Source organism: Syngnathus acus, chromosome 9 (assembly GCF_901709675.1).
Source record: "Syngnathus acus chromosome 9, fSynAcu1.2, whole genome shotgun sequence".
NCBI lineage: Eukaryota > Metazoa > Chordata > Actinopteri > Syngnathiformes > Syngnathidae > Syngnathus > Syngnathus acus.
Window position 1 is genome coordinate 17220087 of NC_051094.1, and position 16605 is coordinate 17236691.

General features: G+C 43.8%; 1 protein-coding gene across 1 annotated transcript in view; it reads right to left on the reverse strand.

The window, feature by feature from the left end:
- Positions 1-1801: 1801 nt before the first annotated feature.
- sub1b (SUB1 regulator of transcription b) overlaps positions 1802-16605 on the reverse strand; it is a 32895-nt gene continuing 18091 nt past the window's right edge. Inside the window, exons 4-6 of the mRNA XM_037259573.1 lie at positions 15028-15136; positions 5246-5732; positions 1802-2046 (exon numbers count right to left, since the gene is read on the reverse strand). Coding sequence (XP_037115468.1) covers positions 5653-5732; positions 15028-15136 — 189 coding nt within the window. The 3' untranslated portion in view covers positions 1802-2046; positions 5246-5652. The remainder of the gene's footprint in view (positions 2047-5245; positions 5733-15027; positions 15137-16605) is intronic.

The following is a 16605-nucleotide window of genomic DNA, read 5'->3' on the forward strand; positions in this document are numbered from 1 at the left end:
CTCACCGGTCCACTCACTTCTTTGTTAGATCGTCCATGTGAGTTACCCGTCCGACCCTGTGCCTTGCACTCTGTTTCCGTCTGATCTCCAGTTGCCAACCTGTTCCGTGCTCCGACCGAACAAGCCTGTTTGCCGCCCGTCCTGACCACTTGCCCGCATTACGACCAAGCCCCAACGCTGCCTGCCTCAATCCACGCCTGTGTCACGACAACGACTCAGCCCGACCCAACTCCCCTCTATCCAATAAAACAGTGTGCCGCATTTGGTCATCCTGCTAGTCTGTCAACCCTGATAGTATGAACGGCTATGATGGGGATACAAAACAATAAAGTATGTTCATATACAGCAACTTAGGTTCTGCACTTCAAATTGTTTAGAGCCACTTAAATCTTGAATTATTTTCCCACCCCTTTCCAGGTGGAAAGATTTTACCCTAACCAACAACTCATGGGCCTGTGGATGGCACTTTCCCCATGGCATGTGTGGTAGCGAATCTCTTACAGGTAGCAAAGTTGCGAGTGAAGCATGCCAGTGGTCGGCCACCTCTGGGGTTAATAAACACCTACTTTACAGATATTTAAAGTGTACTATATTTGTAACACTATGTACTTAACTGAAATGTGAGTTACTATTTTATATCCTGAAAACAGTTGTGTTTACTTGCCCATCAGCTCAATAAAAATTTAAACAAGTGATTTGCTATGTGGATATGCAAACAAAGACAGGTTTTAACAGTTATTCTGTTCATTTATACTTCCGTTAACTTTTTGTTGTTGCTTTTTAAAATATGATTATGATTAAACATAACCAGCTCAGTGGCCTAGTGGTAGAGTGTCCGCCCTGAGACTGGAAGGTTGTGGGTTCAAACCCCGGCCGGGTCATACCAAAGACTATAAAAATGGGACCCATTGCCTCCCTGCTTGGCACTCAGCATTAAGGGTTGGAATTGGGGGGTTAGATCACCAACTGATTCCCGAGCGCGGCACCGCTGCTGCTCACTGCTCCCCTCTCCCCCAGGGGATGGATTAAAATCACATGGGGATGGGTTAAATGCAGAGGACAAATTTCACCACACCCAGGTGTGTGTGTGACGATCATTGGGACTTTAATCTTTAATCTTTAATCTTTAATAACACAAAAGAGAAATTCAACTGGTACAAATGCACAGATAGATATTTTGGCAAATAAGTAAAATCTGAGGAGGCTTCAACAGACGTCAACATTCAAAATTCCTATCCTAGACCAGAACAGGTAAAGAATGCATAATTAATACAATATACAATCATGAAATGTGAAACAATAATTATATATTTTATAAGATTGTCAGGCAGGAAACAATGTTTGCAAAATATTATGGATGAGTAGGATTATAAGATCCAGAGAAATCCAGCTCACCAGATGACGTGCCAGCTCCTGTGAGGTGCAGGTTGGCTTTTATGCACTGTGCGTCAGTATCTAATGAACTCTTTAGTGTCTGCCTTGGTTGCCTTTTCTAAATTTATAATCATAGTGGTACATAGTGCTAGTTGCACTTTCAAACTTCAAGTCTAACTTTAAAAAAAAATTGATATTAACTGGCAATAAGAACAATATGTTGAGTTGACAAACACGTATTTTACTGGAAGGCAGGGTTCATGGCGTGGGTCGGCATTTCACTCGAAATGAGGCTTGGCTCCATCAGAGGCAATCCCAATGTGGAGATGTTGAAATGAGATTCTTCATGCAGTGGCAATCACACATCTCCACAGTCTGGGTCCAAATGAAACTTTTCCTTCCAAGATGACAATGCTCACCCCCACAATAGCAAAGAAATATTTATTTGGGGACAGGCAGGAGTTTTGGCAAATTTGTTAGGACTACAACCCAGATACTCAATTCTCCTACTCATACCGCATAATCATAATCATTTGCCTTACAAATATTGCACTGCTTGAAATCCATATTGCATAGTTTGCCATTATTGTGCCTCTCTAATAGGTTGAGTCAGTAACAGTCATTCATTCACTCATTAATTTATTCATCATCTGTACCACTTATCCTCACGAGAGATATGACGTCATGATGGCGCCGCGGATGGCAGCCACGGTGAGTCGCTCTCTGTTTATTTGTCTTATTTTGTGTGTTTTCTGTGTCCTCTGCTGTCCATCCCGGATCACTTTTACTAGAGAAGCGCTGTTAAACATCGGACAGTCTTCTTCTGGTATTTTCTCTCCTGTTCTCTTCGATTCAGACTGTTTGTCGGAGATTCTAGCCGGAGCGGCGGTGCTGTACAAGCTAGCACGACGACGGCGGCGCGGAAAACGAGCGGGAGCACTCGTAAGGCTGAGGCAGAGAGGGTTCCGTTCTGCCCTACCGTCAATTCATCTGGCGAATGTCCGCTCCCTGGCGAACAAGATGGACGAACTGCTGCTCCTCACTTCAAGGAACATGGACTTCAGCAGATCCGCCGCGCTGTGCTTTGTGGAAACGTGGCTCAGCGAACGAACGCCCCACCACGCCGTTGAGCTAGCGGGCTTCAGGCTAACGCGAGCAGATCGCAGCGCGGAGCTCTCCGGAAAATCAAAGGGAGGTGGTCTCTGTTTCTACATTAATGAACGTTGGTGTACTGATGTCACGGTGTTGAAAGAGTTTTGCAGCCCTCTCCTAGAAACACTTTTCATAAACTGCCGGCCGTTCTATTCACCACGGGAGTTCTCCTCGATCGTCATGGCGGCTGTTTACATCCCACCACACGCACGTGCGAGTGAAGCCACGCAGATGCTGGCTGACCAGGTAACAGACATGGAGAAACTTCTACCAAACTCACTAATCATTGTTCTGGGTGATCTTAACAGGGCGAACCTCGCACACGAACTCCCCAGATACAGACAGCACGTAACGTGTCCCACCAGAGGGGCACAGACTCTGGACCACTGCTACACCGTGATCAAGGATGCATACCACTCTGCGGCTCGTGCAGCTTTAGGACTCTCGGACCACTGTCTAGTTCATCTGATCCCGGCCTACAGGCAGAAACTAAAAACTTCTAAGCCTGTGGTGAGGACTGTGAGGAAGTGGACAGTGGAGTCAAGGCAGGACCTCCAAGCCTGCTTTGACTGCACCGATTGGGGAGCTTTCGAAGCTGCAACTTCAGACTTGCATGAACTCACTGACACTGTCACATCATACATCAGTTTTTGTGAGGATCTGTGTGTGCAGACTAAGACCTTCTGCACGTACAACAACGACAAACCTTGGTTTACACCGAACCTCAGGAGGCTGCGCAAAGTCAAGGAGGAGGCCTACAGGAGCGGCGACCGCGACCTGTTCAGGCAGACCAGAAACACACTGAACCGAGAGGTCAGGAAAGCCAAGAGGTGTTACGGGGAGAACCTGAAGAGACACCTCTCTGCCAATCCTGATCCCTCAACAGTGTGGAAAGGTCTGCAGAGCATCACGGGCTACAAGAAACGAACCCCCCGTCCTGTGGAGAGCCCAAGGCTTGCTAACCAGCTGAATAAGTTCTACTGCAGGTTTGATCGGTCCTCCCACACAACGGGACTTCCTGCAGCACAATCTACATACTCGCCTCTCCCCACAACTGCTCTGTCCACACCTCTATCATCGTTGTCACCCACTCTCTCTCTTGCAGAGGCCGCACCCGCACTCCAGGTCCGCGAGGAGGAAGTGCGCCAGATGTTCCGGAGACAAAAGACCAGGAAAGCACCGGGCCCAGACGGCGTGTCACCTTCCTGCTTGAAAGTCTGCGCTGAACAGCTGGCGCCCACCTTTGCACGGATCTTCAACCGTTCTCTGGAGCTGTGTGAGGTGCCCTCGTGCTTCAAGAGCTCCACCATCGTTCCAGTGGCCAAGAAGCCCGCCATCACAGGTTTGAATGACTATAGACCCGTCGCACTGACATCTGTGGTCATGAAATCTTTCGAGAGGTTAGTGCTGAACCACCTGAAGGAGGTCACGGGCCCCCTGCTTGACCCCCTCCAGTTTGCCTACCGGGCAAACAGGTCAGTGGATGATGCGGTCAACATGGGACTGCACTACATCCTGCACCACCTGGACACCCCAGGAACGTACGCCAGGATCCTGTTCGTGGACTTCAGCTCGGCGTTCAACACCATCGCTCCTGACATCCTCCAACAGAAGCTCATCCAGCTTGCGGTGCCTGCCCCCACCTGTCAGTGGATCACCAGCTTCCTGACCAACAGGAGACAGCGTGTGAGGCTGGGGGGCATCACATCTGACACCCGGACCACCAATACTGGAGCCCCTCAGGGGTGCGTCCTCTCCCCACTGCTCTTCTCTCTCTACACCAATGATTTCTCCTCAGATGACTCTCCTGTGAAGCTCCTGAAGTATGCAGACGACACCACTCTCATCGGACTGATCCAGGACGGTGATGAGACTGCGTACAGACAGGAGGTGGAGCGGCTGGTCCACTGGTGCAACCAAAACCATCTGGAGCTGAACCCGCTCAAGACCGTGGAGATGACAGTGGATTTCAGGCGAGACTCTTCACCACTTTTACCCCTCACTATCCGCAGTAATACTATTCTCTCCACAGACACCTTCAAGTTCCTGGGAACCACAATCTCTCGGGACCTGAAATGGACCGGCCACATAGACTCTGTCCGGAAGAAGGCCCAGCAGAGGCTGTACTTCCTGAGACAGCTCAAGAAGTTCAACCTGCCGCGAGAGCTTCTGAAGACTTTCTACACTGCCATCATCCAGTCTGTCCTCTGCACCTCCATCACTGTCTGGTTTGGATCAGCCTCCAAACAAGACAAGCACAGACTGCAACGGACAATCAGGACTGCAGAAAAGATCATTGGAATCAACCTCCCATCTATCCAAGACTTGTACCTGTCCAGGACCAGGAAACGTGCAAGGAACATCTCTACAGACCCTTCTCACCCAGGTTGCAGTCTGTTTGAACTACTCCCCTCCGGGCGGCGTTATAGAGCTCGGTACGCCAAAACCAGCAGACACCGAGACAGCTTCTTCCCCCGGGCTGTTGCTCTGATGAACTCACACCACTCAGAGTCTCAGAGGCATTACTGTGCAATAACATCCTGCTCTTCACACCTTTTGAATTTGTCTACACTGTTTTGCCATTATTCACATGTCCTGAGTGTTGTTAGTCACCTATATGTTGAACAGAGGGTGTGTTTTACCGAAGTCAAATTCCTTGTTTGGCACGCTCAAACATGGCGAATAAAAAACTCTTGAATCTTGAATCTTGAATCTTGAGTCACATTTTTTTCAATAATCCAATTTATTAATAGCCAGTAAACACAGTATCAACTATCATCCCTAATTTAAAGAGCATTTAAAAACAAGTTTTGATTAATGCGATAGTCAAACTATGAACACGAATTTATACAACTGTAAAAATTTTAATAGGGAAGCAATTAACCGTCTTAATTTTGCTATGAAAAGTAATGTGCCGCATTATGATGAGTAACCCCCATTTACCCTCATCTATACAAAACCTCAAGAGGTACACCGCTAAATAAGCTTATCATGGGGAGAGAAAAAAAAACAATGCCATAGAACAAACAATAAACTGATGAACTATTTCATCCAAGTCAGTTACAAAAGAATCACAGGCTTTTTACAAAATGAATCAATAAACTTTCCAAAGGTTCCAAGGATTGTTTATATACTCTTAATAGCATCATCAATTTCTGAAATCTGGTCCTTCAGTTGGTTCCACTGCTCTGGATTCAGGGCAATGCCTGTGAAATTTAAAACAACAACAAAAGGTAAAGAGATATGTGATTTCAGGAAGATTTAATAAAAAAAATAAACATGTTTCCACATATCTCACTCTGTCACACACTCGCTCGGTCGCTCGCACGCACACACGCACGCATACACGCGTGCTGTTTTGTTAAAAAAACTAGGTTGCATAAATGATTACCATCAGAAGTGTTGATTGTGGCACACATGATTTGATGTAATATTTGATGTAATAATGCAGCATTTTTCCCCCCTGCCGAATAAAAACTTGGATTTAAGGTTAGATTTTCTTTTTTAACATTCATTCATGATCTTCTGCAGTCGCGTCGCCAGGGAAGCAACTTAAGCAAGGAAGCCCAGACTTCTCTTTCCCAAGCCATTTTGTCTAGCTCGTCCTGGGGCTTTGTGAGGGTGAGGTGAAACTAGATTGACCGGTAAATCGAGAGCTTCGCCTTTCAGCTCAGCTCTCTCTTCACCGCAACGGACCAGTACAGAGACCGCATCACAGCAGACGCTGCACTGATGCGTCTGAAGATCTCACGTTGAATCCTGCCCTCACTTGTGAACAAGACTTGAACTCCTTCAAGATCTCATTCCCAAACCAGAGAGGGCATTCCACCCTTTTCCAACTCAGGACTATGGTCTTAGATTTGGAGGTGATGGTTTTAATCCGAACCGCTTCACACTCAGCTGCGAACCGCTCCAGTGAGAGTTGAAGATCATGGCTTGAAGAAGCTTGAAGTAAGTCATCTGCAAAAAGTGGACATTTAACACTGAGGCCACCAAACCGGACCCCCTCAACACCTTGGCTACACCTAGAAATTATGTCCATAATGGTCATTAACCTAATCAGAGAGAGGGCAGCCTTGGCAGGGTACAATCCTCACCAGAAATGAATCTGATATATTACCAGAAATGCTGGCCAAACTGAATTATACTGTAACTAACCCTAACCCAACTACCCTTAACAGGCCCAGCGCCGCCTGTACTTCCTTCGGAAACTCAGGTGAGCGGGCGCTCCTCCGGCCGTCATGACTACATTTTACCGCGGCACCATTGAGAGCGTCCTCTCCAGCTGTATTGCTGTTTGGGGTGGCAGCTGCACTGACTACGACTTGAAGGCCTGCAGCGCATAGTGAAAACGGCTGGTAAGACTATTGGTGCTTCTCTCCCCTCCTTGAAGGACATTTACACCTCCCATCTCACCCGCAAGGCGACCAAGATTGTGAGTGATGTGAGTCACCCCGCTCACTCTTTGTTTGATCTTCTGCCCTCTGGGAGGCGGTACAGGAGCCTGCGCTCCCGCACCACCAGACTCTCCAACAGCTTCGTACTCCAGGCTGTTAGGATCCTGAACTCGCTCCCCCTTTCTGCGTAGCGTCCTGTTCTTTGCGCTATGCTTACTGTCTGCTGTATGCACACTGGCTCAGTTTTGCTCCTCTTATTTATTGGGTTATTGGTTTATTATTTATTCATCGCTCATTTTATTTATTTATTATTTTTTATTTATTATTTATTGTTTGTGCCTCCTTGTTTTTATTTTGTGTCGTCTACTTGTATGTCTCGTCACCGTGGGATAGAGGAAACGGAATTTCGGTTTCTTTGTGTGTCTTGACATATGAAGGGATTGACAATAAAGCTGACTTTGACTTTGACTTATCAAGGGGTTTTGTACCCCATACTCATACAAAGCGCCCCCTCTAGAACTCCGCGAGGGACACAGTCAAACGTCTTCTTTAAGTCCACAAAACACATGTACACTGGTTAGGCAAACTCTCATGCACCCTTGAGGACCCTGCCAAGGGTGTAGAGCTGTTCTATTGTTGCACGGCCAGGACAAAGACCATATTGCTACTTCTGAATCTGAGATTCAACAACCTGACGGACCCTCCTCTCCAGCACCTCTGAATAGACCTTACCAGGTAGGGTGAGGAGTGTGATTCCTCTGTAGTTGGAACACACCCTTTCTTAAAAGGAGGGACAACTACCGTGGCCTGCAAGTTCAAAGGCACTGTCCCTGATGTGTAAGTGATATTGTAGAGGTGTGTCAACCAGGAAATCCCCACATCTACAGCCTTTAGAAACTCTAGATGAATCTCATCCACCTCCCGGGCCTTTGCCACCAAGGAGGTTTGTAAACCACCTTGGCGACTTCTACCCCAGAGAACGTACCGAGATGAGGTCAAGTCCACAATGCTCACGGTGCACTGCTGAGATGCCAGATTGTAAACCAGAACTTCCTTAAAGCCATCTGAAAGTTGTTGTCCATGGTTTTGCCGAGTCCTCCCACACTCGTGTTTTTGCTTCAGCAATTGCTGAAGCTGCGTTCTGCTTGCCCGGAGAGTATCTGTCAGCTGTCTCCAGAGTTCCACAGGCCAAAAAGACCCAATAGGACTCTTCAGCTTGACTGCATCACTTCCGCCGATGTCAACCAGCAGGTTCGGGAATTACCGCCACGTTACGGCCAAATGTCCCATGGGCCGCCTCAACAACAACGCCATAAATGGTTTGGCCCCTTCTTATTTTGAACATGTTAACTCTTTTCTCGCAATTAAGGCAGAACCTTGTGCTTCTTTTGTAGGTCAGTTTCTTTTGTCGGTCCCAAGGTCGAGATCCAAACAGTGGGGTGATCGTTTTTTCGCCATTGCTGCTCCTGAACTGTAAACAAATTTCCCCCTGAGATCTCTGGCTTTTTAAAACGAAGCTCAAGACCCACTTGTTTAGACTGACGCTCGAACTTTGAGTGACGCCACTACTGTATTTTTTGGACTATAAGTCACGTTTTTTTTCATAGTTTGGGTGGGGGGGCGACTTATCCTGAGGAGCGACTTATATGTGAATTCTTTCACAAATTTTCAAAATTAAAAAAGAAAAAAAAAGAAGAGTGAAACCACAATAAACAAACCGGGATGTAGCAAGGGATTACTGTAATTTTGAACTGCAAGTGACGTCAGCGGCGCAGCGGTTGTTTACATAAAGGACAAAGATTCGATCACGGGATGACGAAGATGACGAAGGGCCCCACGTACTACCGGCATCATTAGCGGCTTTGTTTGTAAGTGACACGGAGGACGAAGAGTTTGAAGGATTTAATGATTTGGAGTGACACAGAAGGTTTGAAAAACTATTATGGCTTTTACAAACGCCCGGTCCTACTCTACGGAGCTCTCTTTCACCTCTGTGGATGGAAGTCGGGGGCCGGCGCTCGGCCGGGTGGCTTTCCGGGGATGGTGGATGGGGCTCTGTGGATGGAAGTCCACGCCGCCACACACCTGGAAGTCCACGCCGGTGCTTGAGGCCGTGTGGCGGTGAACTATTTATGTTATAGTTATTTGATATACAGTTTTTTACCATGTATAATGCGCAAAATTTAACTAATTTATTGTCCTAAAATCTGGGGTGCGCATTATACATGGGTACAAATTTTTTTTTTTTTTAAGAAAATCTCCCTCGAAATAAAACTTGAAATCACCTTTCTTCTTGTTTGTTGTCAATCGCGCATCGCATTCAGCCATCCTGCCCAACACACTTAGTCAGTAAAATTCATAATTGACGACACATCGTTTGATGCGATGGTGCAATCCTTGATGGTGTGTTATTGTCAAATATTGTTTGTTTTTTAATCTCCATCGCAAACCGGATATCATACGGAGGCCGCCATTGCAGATGCGCAGAACGGATGCGCAAGACACGTCAGCTATATAAAGAGCGAGAGTTCATTTCTCTACCTAAATGCGTATTACAGGTAATATTTTATTTCACAACACTTTGCCTTGTTCCTTTCTTCTCTGCTGTTCACTTCAAACACGCTCCATACGAACTAGGGCTGTGGACTCGGTCGGATTTTTGCACCGAGTCCGAGTCCGGCCTCTTGACCATGAGTCCGAGTCCGGCTGTCCATTTTTTCTGTTAATTCACGTGACTGCTTAGTCTTTATTCAAGGCTAATTTAGATCAAAATCTAAATAATTACAACAGTTTTGTGATGGCTTTGTCTTTATTAAACATATAAACGAATACAATAAACAGATACTTTCAAGTTGTAATCATTAATTACACCATTATAGCTCAGACATTTATCTAAACACAAATAATTAGTGACGACCCCTTATTTGGAAAGCGAAAAACCCATGTCATACGGCGTCAGCACTATGTTGTTTTCAATAAAAACATGAAGAACTCACGTTTGCGTCAGTCAATTTTAATTTTTATAAAGGATTATTCTCATTTGATGTCTTTAAATTCATCCGCGTTCTGCCATTGAAGCGGGGTGCATTCAAAGACCAGTCGTACAGACGGAACACTCATTCACTTCACCAAAACGCAACAATATAATTACGTGAGCTCTTTGCATAAACCTCGATGCAAAGAAACTCCTCTTTTTGGGTACAGGCTACAAGGAGTATATATTACAAAGGAGACTTTATACTTAATTGTGATCATCATTCATCCATCCATCCATTTTATTTTATTACTCAGGTATTTTCAAAGCAAATTAATATTGTTGCATTTATTAATTTGCTTTAACATGACAGCGCAATATAATTAAAAGCTGACACGATAGCAATGTCAAACGTGTTCATTTAAGAAAAAGCCACACACGTTTTGTGATCAAATCTTTCATAACGAGAATGATTTGAGTGAATTGATTTTACAATTTTTATCCCCCCTCCCCACCATCTGTCACTTTGCTTGGGACAAAAGGAGCCTTCAGAACTGAAATTTCTTCTCAATTATTCATTCAAATCAATTCACTCAAATCATTCTCGTTATGAAAGATTTGATCACAAAACGTTTCCGTCTGTACGACTGGTCTTTGAATGCACCCCGCTTCAATGGCAGAACGCGGATGAATTTAAAGACATCAAATGAGAATAATCCTTTATAAAAATTAAAATTGACTGACGCAAACGTGAGTTCATGTTTTTATTGAAAACAACAGTGTTGACGCCGTACGACATCGGTTTTTCGCTATAATTCGGTATAATTCGAGGTAGTCCACCCTCACCCAAAGTTAAGGTTTCATGGGAATATTATTGTCATAATTGTCTGGACCATATATGGTAATTGTTTAATGGTAGTTATTGATAGCTCTTGAAGATGTCAAGTTATAGGTGCATAAGACTATGTTGTTCATGCATATAGCACGTTCATTGTAAGAGGGGAAGAGATGTTGTGTATTTTGGGCTAACTCAAATTCCGTAGTAGAAAACCCCCGGAAGTGGGATGGGCATTCTGTGTTGTTCTGGTACGCCCTGTGAACGCACTCTGAGTAAGGAATAAAGCAGTTATCATTCACGTCGTTGTCCGACCTATTCTTGCTATCTAAGAACCTGGAAAATAGTAAGGATATAACATATATCACGGGTCATTACGACGAGTTTGGTGGAGTTTTTACTGCTTCTTCCAACTCCTACCGCGCTGACTGTAACCTGACACTCTCTGGCTGCGTCTTGCCTCTTTTTTTTATTGTCGGACTCGGTGGACTTGATCAAAATCAGCACCGAGTCCGAGTCCGGCAAAAATGACCGAGTCCGACCGAGTCCGAGTCCCCGAGTCCGAACCGAGTCCACAGCCCTGATACGAACACAATGCTCTCGTATCAGACGCTTGCTCGATCACCTGCTCGTTTGCTGTCACAATGTACCCGACACAAATCCGAAACATTTCTTCGCTATCGAGTTTGCTAGCGCATGCGCAGTGATACTGACCGGCAGAATAACATCTGATTGTTCCCAAAGATGATTTTTTTCTGAAATAATTTTACGTTTACGGACTTAAGTAGGAGTCAAAATTTGGGTGCGTATTATACATGGGTACATGCTTTTTTCCAGCATCGACATGCCATTTTTAGGGTGCGTATTATACATGGAAAAAACGGTATTTTATTTCGTGTAGCAACTTGTATATGTTTTTATCGTTACAGTTCAGTAGTTGTTGGCTCGTTGAACTCTTGTTTTGTTAAATAAAGAGCCGTTTACCAAACCCACGTCTTTCCTGGTACTTTGTTAACGCTACAATATAGTTATATACTAGATCTGTGGAATAACGACGAGGCTGACGTCAGCGGCGCACGCGCGGCGTTGTTGACGAAGGACGAGGAATTTGATCGATGGATTGAATGATTTGGAGTGACAGATGGTTGGATAATATTGTTGTTTATATGATAGTTATTTGATATATACTTCATATATCGTTATATGGGTCTGGGGAATATTTAGAACTGCAACTCATGACGAGTCCGATGTCAGCGGCGCGGCGCATACGCGGCATCGTTTACATAAAGGACGATCGATGGATTTAATGAATTGGAGCGATACAGATGGTTTGATAAACGTGTTATTTATGTAATAGTTATTTGAATAACTTTGAATGTTACGTCAGGCCCGTTCTCGGCTCTTCGTTTGTGTTCATGTCACTTTAGCATACCTATCGTTTAGCCTGTTGTTGCTCGTTCATGTCTGTTCTTGGTGTTGGATTTTGTCGAATAAATTTCCCCCAAAATGCGACTTATACTCCGGAGCGATTTATATGGTTTTTTTTCACTTTATTGTGCATTTTATGGCTAATGCGAAAGTCCGAAAAATACGGTATATACTCACTCCATCTACTTTTTTTTTTTAAATTATCTGAATTTTATACAAATTTTATTCAATTCCTTTAATTGCACTTGTAGAAGGCTTTTAATACCCTGTACCACTCTCTTTTTAGCACTTTTGAATCGTATTATGGTTTTTTCTCTATTGTTGTTTTTATCCTGTTGTAAAGCACTTTGGGAACTCGGTGATTGTAAAGGACCATATAAATAAAATGTTATTGATTGATTGATTGATTGATTGATTGAATTTACACCGGCTGTGGAATGGCTGCGTGTGTTTTTTTTCCGCGGATGACGCGCGACTGCAATTCATACTGGCTGCGAATGGCTGCGTTGCGTCTCCGGAACGTCTCCGGCCACGAGATCGCGGGGGTTAATACTTAAGCTAGGTCGTTAGCTGATATGGAAAGTCTGTAAGTTGTAAATATGTCATGTTTTCATGAATTAAAAAAAAAGAGTTCGCAGAACAGTTTTAATTTGAAATACCGTAATTTTCGGACTATAAGTCGCGTTTTTTTTCATAGTTTGGGTGGGGGGGCGACTTATACTCAGGAGCGACTTATATACATATATATGTTTTTTTTCACTTTTTTGGGCATTTTATGGCTGGTGCGACTTATACTCCGGTGCGACTTATAGTCCGAAAATTACGGTATATAGGATCCACAGATGCCCAATTTCCTGTCTGAGCCGTGTAATTTCTTCCGCTTCATGAAAATACACATACGGCGCCTGATAAAAATAGAAGGGTTGGGGAAGGCTCGCTAACTGCGGTGACATTCTACTGGCGCACCGCAGCCAGTGTGCATTGACTCGTTCAAAGCCCCCACCCGGAACAACCCCTTGCACCCCATGGTCGGTTCTCGGTTAACGAGAAGATCCTCCGTGGCATGGAAGAAGGAGCTCCAGGTTGAAAATAAAACGGTGTGTTTATATCATGATTATGCCATGGAAGTAGAGAACAAGAGGAAGGAATATAGTCTCGTAAGTATAGTATAGTCTCCAAACCCCTCTAACAAGGATGCGGGTCTTTTTTGAAACGGCACCAGTCAAGTATAACAGCGCAACGCAAGCCTCAGCGGACCTACAGAGACGAGGGTTCGAGGTGGGCAAAATCATTAGCATCTAAAAAAATTAGACCATCTTGGAGGAGACGCTGGGTCAGCTTCTACCTTGGGAGACAACCGAGACACTTTGTGGGGAGTAAAACAGCGGTTCCAACTGCAGGTCCGGGACAAGTTGAGTGAGTGGTGTAGAAAAGAGAGCAAACCCTCAGCTGGAGGTCATCAAGACACCTAATTGGAACCTCTGATTTTTGGATTACAATGACCCTGGCGATATGAAAATTCTGATACCCGTGGATCAGCCTTTGAGCCAATTTTTTTTTTCCATTAAGGGCCCCTACTTTGTGGCAACCCACCTCACCATTAGAGGTAGCATGTTAGCGTCCCTGTTGGAAATTCTGTTCAGGTTTTTGCTACCTTTCTGTTTTTGTTTAATATTCTTTTTTGTTTAGTTTTGGTCCGGAATGTTAATGGTACAATGTTTCAAACGTAAGTCATATGCATTATCAATATTATACTCTCTGTAAACATAAATGGCCTAAATAACCTGATCAAGAGAAGTAAACTGAGAGCAAAAAAAGGAGAAAGCCAACATTTTATTCTGGCAGGAAACTCATTTATCAGCCATTGAATATGACAAATTATACTTGAGAATTGTGTTGCTTTTGTGTCGCGCTAGCCAGGAGAAATGTAGCGAACAGATTGCATTTAATTCACAAACCACGCACAGACGGTGAAATGTGTCATGAACTACGATGCCTAGCAGAATGAGTCTAGGTGCTGCAGTGGTATTTGTGTGTATTTAAATGAGGTAATTGACGGAGAGATTGACCACCTCCATGCAAATAAACCTTGTCAAAAACCGTCAAAAGCCTCGTTTTTACTGACGCTATCTACCCTCCTCTACTCAACTCAACATAAAAAAACTAAATTCGCTAGTCACATTGTTACAGCGACCGTAGCTGGCACGCACTGCACACACTAACAAAAACATTGGAGAGTGCGGATGGATTGTTGTACTTGGTTTGTGGTTTTATATCAGCCAGAAGACAAAAGGAATATTACATCAACCAGAAGATTTCAGGTCTACCAAAGGAAGGTTGTGGAAGTGAGCGCAAACATGGTTAAGAAGTACCACAGACCCTTTTTGTTTTTGAAAGACATAAGACATCCACCACAAGTGTTTAAGCTTTAAGCTGCGATGAGTGGCTGTGGATGTCTTTGGTCAGAAATACCGATGGCGCATATTTTCATGAATATCGGCTGATGATTGGTCACGAATCGATCAAAGCATCTATTGAGAGTGTCGTACTTTGGGGCGAACTGCATTGCTAATGCTAAAAGGTTATTCAATATTGGTGAAACATAAAAAAAAAAACCACTGGATTCACATTTATTGCTGTACAATTATTGCCCCCCCCACCCCCGTTGCTAAATAGTTGCCGGTCCGCGAAGGGTATGGACTTGTATGAAAAATGTCGGGGACCACTGCTTTAAATAGTGGCCTGTATGTGCGGACTCCCATGCACCAGGAGTTTGAAGTCACATGACCATAAGAGGGTGTGCACAATTCTGCTTTTACACACTGACCATTTACTGTACAGACAAGACAATTTTGTCATTGTTTTACCTTTCTTCCCAGGCTTCATATCACCATCTGGATTCGTCCAGTACTCTCTGATGTCAATCAGAACTTTCCCTTTGAAGTCCCGGACAGAGACATATCGCATTCTTCCAATCTGTTAAAACAGAAAAGAAAAAAACTATCGGGTATATAGCTATGTCTAGTAACGATAAAATATAACAACGTACAATATTATCAGGATGAAAACACGAAGGAATATTTAAAGATCTGTTAGTTCATGCAATTCCTGGGATGAAAAGTGGACAACAAACCCAAACTAAAACAACTGGAGTGGAATGAGTCGAGTTTTTGGATGAAAACACGTTTGTTTGACTATAAAACTGGCAGCCACTGAGGCTGAAATCCATTCATCTGTCCATACATCCATCCGTCTATACATACGTACATCCATTTTATAATATATTATATAATGTGTGTGTGTATATTGTGTATATATATATATATATATATGTTTGAACTACTCCCCTCCGGACGGCGTTATAGAGCTCGGTACGCCAAAACCAGCAGACACAGAGACAGCTTCTTCCCCCAGGCTGTTGCTCTGATGAACTCACACCACTCTTAGAGTCTTAGAGTCATTACTGTGCAATAACATCCTGTTCTCCACACCTTTTTTGAATTTGTCTACACTGTTTGTACTATGTGTCCTCTCTGCATCCATTGCAGCCTGGTCATCCTGGATAAGGGACCTTCCCATCTGTGGTCTCTTCTCAAGGTTTCTCATTTCCCCTAGCTGGAGTTTTGAGTTTTTCCTTGCCCTTTTGGGAGTTTAAGATCAGGGGATGTTTGAGAATATTTGCCATTTTTCACATCTCCTGAGTGTTGTTAGTCACCTGAATGTTGAACAGAGGGTGTGATTTACCGAAGTCAAATTCCTTGTTTGGCACGCTCAAACATGGCGAATAAAAAACTCTTGAATCTTGAATAATCAACTAAAAAAAGACACTGTGGCTGCTTCTCACTCACACACATTGAACCATGTTATGCCCAACATTTCTCAAAAGAGCAGATGAATCCAAAGCAGCTGTCATGCATGTGGGAAGCTGAAAAGTTCAAATGTGTGGCTACTATGTGAGTTACCCATTTAAAATAAATAAATAAATAAATAAATAAATAAATAGAGTTCTTGGAGATATGAATAATGGCCAACAATTTACGATACAATAATATCTGCAGGCTCAGGGAGCACTTAAATCAGACAGGCACAAGCACAAAAAAAGGAACAGTAAGGGATGTAAGAAGAGTACAGTAATTATAAGATGAGTGTGTTCAAACCTGTGTAACAAAAGCACATATTTTGTGTAAGAAAAATATCATGGTTATCTTGTCTCAGTTTATAATTAATGTGAAGTTTAGGTTAGTACAGTTGAACACAAAGCTGATGTGTCCAGATGGAACCACATCTTTTTTCTGTTATGAATGGCAACTGATAAATACAAAGGTTGGTTGCAGACCAATAATAATTTAAATAACAATATTAGAACAATAATAGTACTAATAATAATTTTTTTAAGTGTCAATGTGTATCGAACTGAACCAAAAACCATGGCCACAAAACCGAGA